Source organism: Pinus tabuliformis, chromosome 1_1, assembly GCF_031772625.1.
Source record: "Pinus tabuliformis cultivar Carrire ecotype Pingquan chromosome 1_1, CPIR1, whole genome shotgun sequence".
Lineage (NCBI taxonomy): Eukaryota > Viridiplantae > Streptophyta > Pinopsida > Pinales > Pinaceae > Pinus > Pinus tabuliformis.
Window position 1 is genome coordinate 744,147,315 of NC_142297.1, and position 15,869 is coordinate 744,163,183.

Below are 15,869 nucleotides of genomic sequence, written 5' to 3' on the forward strand. Positions count from 1 at the left end.
AATTGCACTGTAGTAGCAATATTCTGAATTCTTATGACAACCAAGAAACAAGCTGCAATATCTTACAAAACAGGGGCACAAAATCGTGAAAGAAATTGCAGGGGGCCAAAAAAAAATCATAGGTCAGGTTCTTGTGCACACGATCATCAAAATATAAATAATCTTTTATATCCCAACCAACACATTAATCGATTTTTACAAGAGCTCAACGCATATGGTTATTGCAGCAGCATTCGGCATTCACCATTAAAAACACACACACTGCACTAACTAAATTGTTCAACACACCATTCGCACTCTCCATACAATGCACTGCCAACTTTGACCAGCGCACAAAACTTATGCAATCCAGACCAACGCACGATCTGCTCAAGAACTGCTTCAATGGCTACCGCAGTTCAAATTCAACATGTTCAATGTAGCTCTTCGAATATTTTAACACAACATGCCAGGAAGGCGGAGTGTGATTCCATTGCGCATTCAACGCATCATTCAAGGGATGGGAGTATGGAGGCACGAAAGTGCAGTGGGGAGTGTGATGCCACAACCAGTGAGGCAGTGTGGGAACGCGGTATGGCGACCGGTGGAGAGAGCTCAGAGAAAAAGTATTGTATTATCTGATCCAACGAAAACATACCACTAACCAGGAATTTCTAAACAGAAAGGTGGAGTGCAGTTCTTATTCGATGAAGAAAGTAGAAGATACCCAACACAAATATGCAATGGAGGCACGAGGTATTACAGTGTACACCTCCCAGCCATGTGTATTACACAAGAAACTTTTTTTTTTTTTTTTTTAAACAGCCAGACTAACGCAGATACAAAAGGATAGAGAATATGGCAGGCTGCAAAAATGGGGAGTTACTACAAGAAAGCTAAAAATGGCTCTGAATAGCAATAACATTGGAGCAGCGTATCAATTGAATGGCTTAATGGCTCAATTCTCATACCGCAACAGTTTGTAACGCCTCAACCCAATCTCCACACCGGTTTTCAAACACGCCAACACAAAAACGTAGAACGGGCGTTCATACGCGCCAAGGAGCGAGAATCACTCAAAGACTGAGGATGACAGGAATTTGGCAGACTGTAGAACTGGCATAAAGGAGTTACAAGTTAAAGAGGGAAGCCAAAAATGGCGCTGGCTCTGATACCATGTCAGACCAGGAGGTAACTCCTCAAAACAAATCATGAAATTCATTCAGGTTGTTCATTATTATATACAGGAGGGAGAGACTGTTCATTTCATCTCACGGTGACTCTTCATCTTTTCTATTATTTATTTACATTAATTACAGTTGTTCACCCAATCCCTATGATTTATAGAAGGACCAGACCAACACTCGAAAGGAGGAGACAGACCCTACAACTGCCTGCATTTTGAGGCCCAACAACACCTTATCGCATCAGGAGTCCCAAAATACAGGAATGGAAGTACATAGCAGCAAATGAACTCATGGATCAGAGGGATCTAATTCTGACAAAGAATATCCTATACACACAGATGAAAATCAAATGTCCATTGTAACTTCCACTCCCAACATTGGAGGTTGGAGAAAAGTGGAAAAGAAGAAAAGAATAGGTTGTTTTAATTTCTAGTTTCTCTTATGTATTATGTGTGAACAGAATCAGCTCATTTTGCATATGCTATTTAGCATCTACAATATGTAATTTTGTCTTATGAATAAAATTACGATTTTTCCAAGGGGAAAAAATTCATTTCTCCATAATTACTTGTTGGAATCAGATGATCTTTAGATCAATCCTACACCTCTCGACAAGAGGACTCTAGGAAAAATATCGGCTGCCATAAATAAGGTGACTCACATGGAGTTTGGCCCTGGTTGCCAATTTTAACACTCCCTCTCAACTAGGGAGAACTCCATCTGCTAATCCGTCTGACCGTCAGTCCTATCCCTGCCATCAAATGCACTGCCTTCCACTACTTGGCTCTGCTCTGTTGAACTATGAAGAAGAAGAAATGATCGAGGATGTATCATACCATCCTTCACTAACCCGGAGTCAATCTGAGAGTGCGTCATACCACTGTCACTGATCCCAGATCAATGGAGGTCATCCTAGCATAGGGAGTACGATAGATACAACGATGCGTCCATCGATAGTACTACTAATGGTCCCTAACCCCATTTCCCTACTCATTGATTAGATGAGAGGTACTTCCCATGAGTCCCAGACTGCATGGGTAGGATGCCTCGACAGGAGAACTAATCATCCTGTCCACAAGAGAACGAATCATCCTGTCCAACAGTCGCCACGGGAGAACTAATCATCCTGGCCCACAGGAGAACTAATCATCCTATCCCATAGTCGCCACGGGGTGTCATAGGGGAAGGTTGAACCTTTCACCCTGTACATAGCGCACCACCAGGGGAGGGTGAGTCGCCCTGTGGTCGCATGTCGCTCCAAGAAGTACCCCGCACCCCCCTGGAGCTCCCAAAGCTCAATGTATGCATCATACACGACCCTCATAAGAGGTTCTCTCAATAACACCAAGTCGTTCTCGGAAACTCAAGAATTTGACCTTTCCCAAGGGCTTCGTCAAAATGTCGGCGACCTGCTCATCTGTACCGATATGTTGGAGCCTTATTGCTCCCCACTGCACCATATCTCGGATCTAGTGGTAACTGATAACGATATGGTTGGAGCGATCATGAAACATGGGATTCTCTGACAAACGAATCTCGCTCTGGTCGTCACACAGGATCACGCTAGTATCCAATGTAAATCCAAACAGCTCACTGAAGAGCTTCCGTAACCAGACCACCTCACAAGAGGCCATACTAGCAGCAATGTACTCTGCCTTGGCAGTGCTCAAGGCCACCGACTTCTGCTTCCTACTCATCCAGGATATCGAGGCAGATCCCAAAGAGAAATAGCACCCAGAAGTGCTCTTTCGATCCACCACACTGCCTGCCCAATCAGCGTCAATATATCCATGAAGTATCACATTTCCAGCAATGTATCTCAACCCATGAGTGATTGTGCCACGAAGATATCTCAACAGATTCTTGGCACCAATCCAATGTGTGTGGTGAGGCTCAACCATATGTTGGCTCAATGTGTTGACTGCAAAGCATATATCCAGACAGGAGTTCACCAAGAACATCAATGCTCCGATGAGTTGACGATACTCGGTAGCATTTTTTAAAACACGTCCGGCAGCACTACCGCTTAACTTCTTGAAGTCAAGCTCCATCGAGGTAGTCACGGGCTTGTAGTCTACCATACCGAATCTCTCCAATATCTTCACCAGATATTTTCCTTGAGACAGGAAAATCTCCCATGGTTTCTGCTAGACTTCCAGTCCTAGGAAATAGTGCATCAATCCTAGGTCCTTCATCTCGAACTCGGAACCCAACTCCCTCTTACATTTGAGAATGAGAGGGTTTGCACCTCTCAAAAAGAGGTTGTCAACGTACAGCACCAGTATGAGAGGTTTGTCATCTTCAACCTTAAAGTAAAGGTTAGGGTCAGCTTCACTCCTAGTGAATCCCAGATTCATCAAGTAGTTATCGATCCTCTCATACCACACTTGGGGTGCTTTCTTCAGCCCATAGAGGGCTTTCTTCAACCTGCACACATGAGATTCCCGATCATGAATCTCAAATCCTTCAGGTTGCTCCACATAGACTTCCTCTTTGATTGAACCATGCAAGAATGCGATCTTGACATCCATCTGATGTAGGTTCCATCCTTGCGAAGCAGCAAGGGCTATGATCGAGCGAATGGTGGTATATCGGGCAACAGGTGCAAATATCTCGTCATAGTCTATACCTTCCTTCTGAGAGAAGCCACGAGCGACAAAACGAGCCTTATACTTTTCAACACTTCCATCAACTCCATGCTTTATCTTGTAAAGCCATTTCGAAGTGACAACAGCTTTGTCCTGGGGTCTAGGGACCACATCCCAGACATCGTTTTTCATGATGGACTCATATTCCTCAGTCATAGCATCCTTCCAGACTTGATGCTTGACAGCTTCTACAAATGATGAAGGCTCATTTTGGATGATCGTGCTCATGATGGTCAAGTATCCCTGATACCTAGTCGGCTTCTTACTTTCCCAGAAAGTCCCTCTGGGTGCAATGTGTCCTTCAGCATCATCAAGTGTCCTCCTAAGCCATGAAGGTCTCTTCGTAGAAGATGAAGGCTCTTGCAAAGGGAGATCAATAGGATCCATAGGTTCTTCCACATCAGGCATCGTCTCATCTTCCTTTTCCTCCGGTTTCCTAGAGTCAGCTTCCTTAGATTCCCTTAGAGTAGGAAGATTGTCAACTTTGCTAAGAGCCATATCTTCGTCAAAGGTGACATCATGGCTAACTTCGACTTCCCTTTGACCAGACACATAGATTCTATAGCCCTTAGTATTTTCACTATAGCCCACGAAGATTCCTTTTTTTCCAGATGCACCCAATTTATTCATTTTCTCTTTCGGCACATGAAAATATACAGGACTTCCAAAAATTCTAAAATGAGATACGTCAGGTTTCTTACCAATGAACATCTCTTCGGGAGTCTTGGAACCCAATGCTTGATGAGGGCATCAGTTTTGCACATATATGGCGGTATTCGCAGCTTTGGCCCATAGAAACTTCGAAAGTCTTTGATCATGGAGCATAGCACGGACAGCTTCCACAATCGTACGATTCTTCCTTTCCACCACACCATTTTTCTCAGGAGTATATGGTGTTGTAGTCTCCCTCTTAATGCCAGCCTCTTTGCAAAAGTCATGGAACTCATTGGATTCATACTCAGTCCCATTATCAGTCCTTAAGGTCTTGATCTTCCTTTCGGCTTGATTCTCGATCAAGGCTTTGAAGTGACGAAACCAAGAGAACACTTCATCCTTCTTTTTCAAAAAGTATATCCAAGTCTTGCAAGAACAATAATCTGTAAAAGTGAGGTAATATAAATATCCTCCCAAGGAATTCACAAGCATCATACCAGATATGTCTAAGTGAACCAACTGTAATATATCGGAGGTCTTGCTTTGGCTTCAGGGGAATGGTCCCCTTTTGAGCTTTCCTTCGACACATCCCAGACATACACCTTCTTGCTCTAATTTGAACTCGGCATCCCGATCACCATTTTTCTCACATCGAGTAGAGCTTTATAATGAAGGTGAGCAAACCTCTAATGCCATAGTTCGAACTGAAGAGATGTGTCACAAGACATGACACCCAGCGGACTTCCTCCAACCTGATATAATGAATCAACTCGAAAACCAAGAGTGAAAGCATCTTTAAAGTTCTTTTTCCATACACGTACCTGCAATCGATGAAGGCCACCTTGTAGCCTTTGTCTTCCATTGCTGAAATGGACACTAGGTTCTTTTTTAGATCAGGTACATATAAGACTTCTTGTAAATGAATTGTATTCCCTGATCCAATTGAAGAGTAGCATCCCCTACGCCTTTCACAGGATATTTTGAGTTGTCCCCGAGAACAATTTCCAGGTTGGTCTCCTTCTCTATCAAATTAGAGAGAGCTTCTTTGTAACCAGTGAAGTGCCTTGAGGCACCACTATCAATAAGCCAATTTTCCAGCGAGTCCGGGGGAGCAGTAGTAGAGAGGGTCACTGCTAGATAATATTCATCTTGCTTATTGTTAACAGCGTTAGATTCATACCTGGAGTTTCTTGCCTTCTTGAAGGGTTGACCTCTTCCTTGATTTCCAGCATTCCTTTTACCTCTGCCATTGGACCTGCCATTCCTTTGATTTCCTTGAAAGTGATTTTGATCATCGTCATGGTGTGTCCCTTTTATCAGGGCACTCCCTCGCATAGTGGCCCATTTTGTTGCAATTGTAACATCGTCCTTTTCTTCCACCTTTCAATCCGGCCTTTCCTTTGGATTTAGCCCCGGAATAGTTTCTTCTTTTAGCATGAGAATAAAAGGCAAAGGGATTGCCTTTAAGTGCAGCATTTCTTGCTCTTCCATCCTTGTTTCTTCTTGAATGCATCTTGCCATCAATTCCTCAAATCCAAGAATTACATTATTGTTGAGAAGAGTAGTCCTGAATATATACCATTCAGGTGGCAGCCCTCCGAGAGTTGTGATAGTCATTTCCCTGTCAGGAACTACTTCCCCAATAGATAGGAGATCATTCTTGATCTCGGTGATCCTTAAGAAATATGCTTGCATACTCTCATCTTTGCCCTTCTTAATTTCCTTCAGCTTATTTCTAAGGAACAAAACTTTATTTGCATCATTAACTTTAAATAAACTCACCAGTTTATCGTATATTTCCTTGGAGGTGGTCAGCTCGAAAACATAGGCCACCAGGCGCTTGTCGATAGAGTCTGAGATGATCTTCTTTGCTTTGACTTCTCCCCTGGTCCAATTGTTCCCTGTAGCTGCAGATGCATTTGATGGAGGCTCAACAATTCTGCCTCTCACATGGTCCAACACTTCCTACTCTTCTAATGTCAAATAGAGAGACATCTTCTATCCGTGATAGTCAGACTTCTCGCGGAGTTTGTCTTCAGTGGGGAAGTGTGCTGAAGACCCCATGACTTCTTTTAAGATTGCTTCAACAGCCTTCGGTGATTGCTCTAGCTCTTACTCTTGCTTGGGCTTTGTCTTCACCTCAGCGCTGATACCATGTTAGACTATGGTATGTTCTATGCTTAGAGCAGTTTACTTCAAAAAAAATTATTAGCCACTGTTTAGCAATCACATAAACATAAAGTAAAGTGCAGATAGAACATTAAACGATCGACAGAAAACAAGCCAAGACAAGAGACACAAGATGTGGCGGCTAGCTAGGGACAAACCCCAATGCGAGGAAACCCTTTGATCAATTCTTCTTTAATCTTCAATAGTTCAGCAGAGAGAAATAGTACAATTCAGAATTCTGTAATTTTATAACAGCAACAGCAAACCCTAAATCAGCAAAGTCAAACTTGGTCAAAACAGCCCCGGATTGACTTCTAGTCAACTTGAAGAACTTGGTCTTCAACAGCTATCTTCAGCAGCCCAAAATAGTCCACAAACCTCAGTCAAACAGTAGTCAACATCTAGTCAAAGTCTGGTCAAACCTGCGGCAGCGCCTTGACAGTCAACGCTAGTCAAAGGAGTGGTCAAACCTGGTCAAAAGTGTTGAACAGAACTACAGCTAGCCTAGGAGAGGTTGCCCAACCCAATCCGCAGTCAAGAAGGCCTCCACGCTGGTCAACGTTATCCAATCAGTCCACCTGCAGCTAGGTCAACCCAAGTCAACGTTGCCCTAACCAGAAATCAGCGTCTTCCTTCTTCAGCCACACGTGTGAGAGAGAGAGGCTCATCTAATGCATAGGAGAGAGAGAAGATGAGTGATGAGATGAGTTCATAATGACTCAACATCACTTGTATTTATATGATTTGTTGGGCATGTGTGCCACACATTTAGTTGTTGGATGACCTTGACAATTTGTCAAGTAAATACAAATAAATCCATTTCTCCATAATTACTTGTCAGAATCGGATGATCTTTAGATCAATCCTACACCTCTCGACGAGAGGACTCTAGCAAAAATATCAACTGCCATAAATAAGGTGACCCACATGGAGTTTGGCCCTAGTTGCCAATTTTAACAGCATTCCCAGTCAAAGGCAAATATCAAGCTATTGTTGCCTTGAAACCCTCCTCGCTGATTATCCAGAATAGGTTATGCTTCAAGAAATTAGGGTTCAGACTCTACATGAACTTTGGAACCTTCAAACTAGTGTTGTGCCACAATTCCACTGCTTTACCTCACTTTCAGGACAAGAACCAATCAAGAATTATGATGCCTTAGAACAAGAAACAACCAAAAATTTTGTTGCCCTTCAGATGTCTTTCCTATGCCAAAACAGAATGAGGAAAAATAGAAAATGTGTCAACTAGGGTGGAATCTTTCAACACTGAAATTGACAGGGAGAAAGGGGTCTTAAAACCCTCAAAGTTAATGCTCAAGAGGCAAATGAGATAATCCACCATGATGATCCAAAATGAATTCAACCCTCCTATATTTATAGATTTCCTAGAGGGGTCCCCTCTTCTTAATTGATTGAGTAAATTTTACTCCAAACCCCAATTTTGGGTTTCTTTGCCCAACTGCCCCAAAACTCACCCAAAATTGGATATTTTGGGGTTTTCCCCTTTATTGAGGACTATAGCCTATAGGGATCGATAGGCTATTTCGTCCTTCATTCATCCTCAATTCGTAGAGGACATTACAACCACAATCTCAAAGATTCATTGGGTGCATAGTAATATTAGATTTGGAATTTTGACCAAACACTAAAAATTGCTAAAAAGGGAATAAAACAAGGACAATCTATGCCTTGTGACTACTCATGCATATGTAAAACAACTTCTTTAGCTCAAAAACCAAAGGAAACTAATTGGAGCCTAGCTGACACTAGAAATAAGGGAAAATAAAAGACAAAATAACAAACTAAAATTTAACGGCAACAAAGGGAAAAGGGGAAAAAATAACTTTGACTACCCGACCAAACATAAAAACGAGAATTTATTTTTGCATGAGCCCAAAGCCACTCATTCATACTAGAGATATATCAAACCCACCATGATGGATCATCATTTTATCCTTCCAGTGAAGCCAATCCTATAGTTTATTGAGATGACAAGATGCATCTATAGGCTTGATTCCCAAACAAACAAGTAACACTTTAAAAAAGGGACTCTGAGCGTTGAATAAGAAGAATGGGGAAAATCCCAAGCAGCACTGTCAATCCAAATCCCATACCAACAGTCAGACGAGAGGACCAATGCACTAGCAGTGGCCAACCTCTTGCAAGCAACAATGCAATATGCAGTCCAGAGCCTCTTCCATGTCCTCTTCTAGACATCTTATATCCTAAGTTTTCTCCATTCAGCCTCAGATGTTAGGGGAGCTAACTCTAGTGGACCCTAATAAGCTGACGTTATTATTATTTGCACTCCAAATTTTGGATCCATGCCCACTGACCATCCTTCTTCCATATATTGTCTCGACTTCCAGAATGTGGTGGATGACATTCCAATTTCTGAGAGCTCTTTCCACCATGACACAACACATACCAAAGTCACCAACGGCAAACCTGCCGATATTCACAAATGCATATTGCAGAGGATGCAGGGACACAAGTCATTTATCGGGCGGATGGTGTTACTTGTTGGGTGGAGGCATAAGTGTCTCAGGCTAATCAGAAGCAAACACCTGTTGCCACTTGCTGCCAGGCCTTCAATTGACGCAGAGTATGGAGCATCATTAGCAGACCGTGGTCTTATTTGGCTACAGAGAATGTTGGAGGAAAATGATGAAATTCATAATGACCCAATAACTTTAAAATGTGAAAATTAAAGTTGTATCTTCTGTGGAGAAATGCAGCCTTTTATACGAAGACCAAACACACAGTATATTTCATCAGAGTTCATGAAAGACAAATTGATAGTACATGCCAACTGAAAAGATGATTGCAGAGATTTCGACCAAGTCAATGTCAAAAGAAGCTCACCGTGACTTGGGAGGTCCGCGTTCTCTATTTACAAATTTTCCATCATCACCGTCACTCCATTTATGCCCATAGCAGCGGTCCCAAATACCTAAGGCCTCTCCGAATCATCCTTGCAAAAAGGATCCAACAATGCTGCTTGAACAAGGGGAGAATGAACAATAAAACCCATCTACATCTGAACGTCATGATTCAGCACAGAGCTCAGTTGTGTAACGTAGAAGTCCAACAGGTAACGAATGTTATATAGATTATATTTTCTCGAAACATTACGTGAAATAGCCATGGTGGATATTATTCATCCAGCCATTGTGGGTATTCTTAATCCATTCATTTTTTCTGGAGTTTGTCTTTATTTTGGGGGCGTATGTGGCTGCTGCAATTTTTAACACCCAATTGCACAATATTGTAGTTTAATTCCAATTCTAGGAAAATCTAATTTATAAGAAAAAAATAGTTTGAAATAGACCTAAAAAGTCATTCAATTCATTGAATTACAACAGAAAATTTCATCCACAACAAATAAAAACAAGTTTTTAACCCAGACAAATCCTATTAAAAACAAAATGGGTTTATATTTGAGGATTCGAAAACAATTGATGCAAGTGATATCAGTTAATCTTATTATTATGGGTCAATGGAGATTAAGGTGTCTGTCTTACCACAAGGCGTGCAGGGACTCTGAGACTACAAACGATTCGTCCAGGCTCTGCGTGATCGACTTGGGTACCCTGCAGAAGTAGAGCATCGTAGAAACCTGAAGGCAGCTCATCAATTGAAGGGGGCAAATTGTTGGCCATCTTTTCTAGCCATTCTCTCACTCCCTCCGTAGTACTGGATTGTGGCATTATGGGATCCTGCTTATGGGTGGGCTGTTGTTCTGCCATTGTTGAGAGCATTGCATTTCTTGACATCGTCAGAAATGGCTTCTAAGTACCCCAAAAAAATTGGCCGGTGCCCCCCGCCACGCCATCGGAACCGAAATAAGATTAAATCCAAATAAATACAGATCTAAATGAGGGATGCATCATGCAACCCACTAGTGGTCAACACTTGGAAATAAATACTTATGATTACACCGACATATTTGAAAATATGAAATAAATTGTATTAATTGAATGAATTTTTATGAAGTCCACGAGAACCAGCGGTTTAAGGGATCTATACTTCAAACCAAAACAAACATTATAATCTCAAGCTTTTTTCTAAAAGAGCCTTTTCGCCCTGAAATTTGCAGTTTCCTCAAGTTCTCTACACTTATATTATTTTTAAACTATTTACATTATAATCTCAAGCTTTTTTCTAAAAGAGCCTTTTCGCCCTGAAATTTGCAGTTTCCTCAAGTTGTCTACACTTATATTATTTTTAAACTATTTACAGATGTCTTCATAAGCTGGACATTCCATGATGAAGTGTCATTTAGTTTCTTCAAATTATCTATATTTATATTATTTTTAAACTAGTTGCAAATGTCTTTATAAGCTCGACATTCCATGATGAAGTGTCATTTAGTTTCAACTATTCCTTTCTTACAAAAGATACAAGTTCTTACTTCTCACTCTTCCTTGGGTGTTATCTATCTACTCGTTTCACACATAAGATAATGAGATCCAATCCTCAGTTGTGTTATTAAAGTTTTAGCCTTTCCCTTGATTGCAGCACTCAAATAAGCCTTTTCATCATATGACTTTGATGGGTTGAAATTTTTGGCATATAACGCTCTTTTTCTGCCCATCTGTTTTCCCACATGGCAATCCTAAATTTTTCAAGTACCCAATTTTTTATCTCCTCTTTAGAGTTAGGGCAATCTTACCAATTTATTCCCCATTTGCTCATCCACTTGTCATTTTGTTTCCTCCAAGTTTTCTTCCTACGCTTTAGCTCCTCTACAACAATCATCTTGGACCAACAGTGTTCATCTGTGCTTTCCACTTTTTTTAAATAACTTAACAAATGAATGATTGTTGAAGCCTCCATCGGGAACATTCCAGCCTCAACGAGCAAGATCTCATATGGGACCATTGACTTGACTTTGTGGTTACTAATGATTAAGTGCTTTTGAATTCTTTCTAGTTGTCTCCACTTGTGATTTGACATGTTGCTCCCCCAAACTTCATATCCATAGAGGATAATCAGGGTAACCAACACTTCAAAAAGAGTTTTCTTGGTTTTCTAGTCCCATAGTTATGTTTTCATGCATCTATTCTGAAGAAGGTAAGAAACTCTCCATCCCCCTTGGATCCTTTTAGTTATGCATGTCTCCCAACTGACCCCGTTGTGAAAAACAATTCCTAGGTACTTGTATTCTTCCACTATCTCCAAGGATTTTTCCTCAAATATAAAGTGAACCTGTTGTTTTTTTCGCTTCAAAGAGAAGATCGTGACTTTGGTTTTGCTAGTGTTTACTTACATCCCAACCTCTTGACAAAAAATATCTAAGGCCTTCAAGTGATCTCTCGAACCATGAGCAGATTTTGCAATTAGGATAAGATCGTCAGCATAAGTAGTTTCACCACATAACCCGCTAGTTGAATACCCTCTCCACTGGTGTTGTTTAGCCATTCTTCTGGCTTATCAATATATAAACGAAATAGAGTGGAGGAAAGGGGGCACCCCTACTTGGCCCCAGTGTCACTACCAAAGCATTCTGAAAATCCCTCTTTAGTTCTAATTTTAGCACTAACCTTCTCATACAGTTTATGGACTATTCACTTGACATTCCAAGCTCTTCCATTCTTCTCCAAATTTTATCCCTAGGGATAGTGTCAAAATCTTTTTTGAAATCAACAAAGCAACAAAAGGCTTCCCCACCTAAATTTCCCTTACTTTTTCGATGAAGTGCCTTAGAGTGATGCAATGATCAATTGTAGAGTGGCTTGGCCTAAAAACAGCCTGACATTTTTCTCTTTTACCCTCTTTTCCTGCCCACCTGCTAATTCTAGCCTCCATCATGCTCCCAAACAATTTTCCAAGAAGAGGGTTAACCATAATAGTGTGATAATTAGAGGGATTATTGATGTCTCCACTTTTGTAAAGAGGGATAGCAACACTTATTGTTCATTCAACTGGAAAATTGCCTTGTGTGATGTTGTTGATGAATGATTGGAGCCAATATCTCAACACCCCATTTTAAAAATTATGCATGTAGCCCATCAATGTCTTGGGCTTTACCATTTGCTAAATTTTGTATACGACGCTTGACATTCTCCACTGAAAATGACTTCGCTGCAGTGTTGATTATGGGGGGGGCTACTTTTCTCTCATATAGGAGCTTTGCTTTTCCAACCAATGTGTATTTGAGATATTATTGTCTAGTTGCTTTCTCTTTTGTTTAGTTCACACCAGAATCCTTTAGGGTTGTGCTTTCCCAACGATATTAATTCATTCCTTCTTGAAGTTACATAAAAAAAAAATGTATTTATCAGATTTTTATACATTTTCCTACTTTCATTATTTGTCTCCTTCTCCTTAAAAGACCTGTTAATAGCCTTGCACTCTTCATCATACCAAGGATTAGTTGGACAAGTGTTTGAGACCCTCTTCTTAGGCCAAGATATTTTGCACACCTTTAAGGATTTGTGGATAAGAGGGATCAACATATTGCTGCTAATGCATTCTATTTATGCATTGTCTTCCTTGTTTTCTATGTTGTTTTTTTCCCACTGAAAGTGTTGTTTTAGAGCAGCAAAAAATAGCTCTTGGTTTTCTTGATTTATGAGTATTTTTCCATTTGCATGCACTTTCTTATGACCTTGTTGGGCCTGCCCTTCCTGTATCCCACTTGTGCGTATGCCCAACTTAATATATAGAGGCATATGGTCAGAATTCATCTAAATAAGACATACCTCAATATTGAACTTTAACAAATTGAAAACATAGCTCTAAGAGCATATTACATAGTCCACCACACTTTAACCGTTGTAGGTTTTACACGTGATGTCCCTAGATGTCGGTCAAGCTTTTGTGTCGTTGCAAATTACCATTTCATAGAGGCTACTTAAGCCTAACAACTCAGTGCCAAAGTGTGACACACTCCCATTCCCATCTTTAGAAGTCTTTTTCCACATGTGCTCTCTGTTCTCCTCTAACCAAATAGGATTGTTGTCCAAATTCCCATCACTTTCCAACTGAATACACTAATTGTTTGTTGTCCTGGCATTAAAGTCGCCAATTAGAACTATATCTCCTAAACTCCTCAAAGCATAAATGTTTTTTTTAAAGCAGCATAAGGGTCTTCTTTATCTAAATTTGTCTTCTTATAGAACTTTGAGTTTCTTTTGGCAAAGTAACACGATGCCAGCTTGAATGTTACTTTGTTGTATGTTATATTTAGTCATATAAATTGCTTATTTGGATCTTCTTTTTCCACTTTCATTATTCCATTCCACATTTCTCTTATTAGAACAGTGATCCCTATAGGAATTTACAAGGTAAGTTCCTTAGATAGAACACCAAAGGACATCGTTCACAAACAGATCACAGATCAATACACCAGTATTCTTGATGTGGTTAAAACCCTCAAAGAGGGAAACAGTCCACGACCTGAGCCAACGCGACCACTTCAAGCAATTTATTATTGTAAGAAAGAAAAATTACCTAAGTTTCTCTCATGAACAGTTACTTAACAAATGACCCTCCATGCTCTTTAAATAGATATCATGGACCAATCGGGTGTTAAGCCACAGATCAAGTGTCGGTAATACCGAGGAGAGAATGAACCGTCGGATCACTTCATGTCTAGAACATATCGTGATTGTCAGATTGTAAGTTACAAAAGGTACATACTAAAGAAACACACTTTACTTAACTATACACTAGACCAAGTTATACTTAATTATTTCCTATGTGTCGGAATATCCTAACAATACCTCCATGTCCTTTCCCTGTGCTAGTCTCTTCGTTCCACACTGAAAATTTAGTGTATCCTTCGAATTCTGGAACCCTACAACCCTCATTCTCATGGATTTCCATAAGGATAATGATGTCTTTCCCTTCTACTATGGGCCCCAATCCCAGTCCTCTCCTCCATGGGTAACCTCTACAATTCCAACTTACCATGTTTAGATACTCCTCGGGAGCCCTGCATCCCTATTTTTGATTTGTTAAGCGCTCGCTGACTTGGGCTTTCCCATTTTTTAACGAAGCTCATTTTCTTGTTTCTCTCGCTAATTTCACTTTCTCCCATTCCCTTGCTCGTCTTGTTGTTCAAGTGTCAAGTCATCATCTAGGTAAATATGAGTACCTCCAAGTAGCCCCCTATTTGTTAGGATATCCATCTTGCCTTCTATACTCCTTAATGAAACTCTGACATGTCTTTTCTACTTTCCTACCAATCCTATTTGCTTGTTGAATACAACCCATCTAATTCAACTTGTCCTCGAGAAAATCTCTTGCTAAAATATATGTTCTTTCTTTCTCCATAATCTTTCACGCATTTGATGATGACATTTGTGGCCTTGTCTCGCCTATCTTTTTCTTCTCTTATTTGCCTCTTGATTTGTCCCTCAATGGTTTCTTTTTTCTCAACCAACGGTTCCTTTATCACTTGAGCCCAAGATTTAGCTTCTTCTATTTGTTTCTTTAGTTTGTTTTCTCTCGTTTCCATGTTTGCAATTGTTGAATGAAACTCTTGTATGAACTTTGCAATAGAGTAATAAATGTGTATATGATGTGATATACATTATCAAATATAAAATAATTATATTTTTAATTTAGAAGAGTGTTTATTACTTTGTTGTAGAGTGTAATTTCTTTTTGTCTAAAATGCTTTAAAAAATGTAGGCTTAGAAGTTTACATGAATGAAAATAGTTGGGATATTTAATTTGCATTTAATGACATAAGTTTTGTGGCATTACAACTCATTTTCTCATGTCTCTTCATTTTCACTGATTTTTTATGGATTTTGATACCCTCTTTGCCATGGGTAGTTATAGTTGTTGTAATAAATTTCCATTGTATATCCATCTCTTGGATTATGATCTTAATTTTGCACACCAACCTAGTTATCCTTGTAAATTTGTCTATGTTCATTTGTCCATTTCTCATTGAGTTTCCCCTTCTCTTTCTCCTCCATCCATGGCAATCCATGTATAATTATTGCATTTACTCAGAATTTGTTATGCTTTCCTTTTGCCTAGTCATAGATGGTAGGGACAACCCATCCATCTCCACCATTCAATGTATTGGGTTATCATCTAGTTTAGTGGAAGATGGTTCTTCATTTGGAGTCATTGCCATGAGGAAGCCATGCAAATTATGGGGCCATGCAGTGAATGTGTTGCCTTATATGCTCTTTCACAACCAATAACATTGTTAGACAAAAGTAATTCACTTTGTTTTCTTATGTATTCTTATTTGTAGTGATTGCTT

At 40.1% G+C, this 15,869-nt stretch overlaps 1 protein-coding gene across 1 annotated transcript in view; it reads right to left on the reverse strand.

Annotated features, from left to right (window-relative positions):
- LOC149216133 (Thioesterase superfamily protein) overlaps window positions 1–10,498 on the reverse strand; it is a 64,241-nt gene extending 53,743 nt beyond the window's left edge. Inside the window, exon 1 of the mRNA XM_089392708.1 lies at window positions 10,162–10,498. Within this exon, the coding sequence (XP_089248834.1) occupies window positions 10,162–10,413 (252 nt within the window). The 5' untranslated portion in view covers window positions 10,414–10,498. The remainder of the gene's footprint in view (window positions 1–10,161) is intronic.
- Between the last annotated feature and the right edge of the window lie 5,371 nt (window positions 10,499–15,869).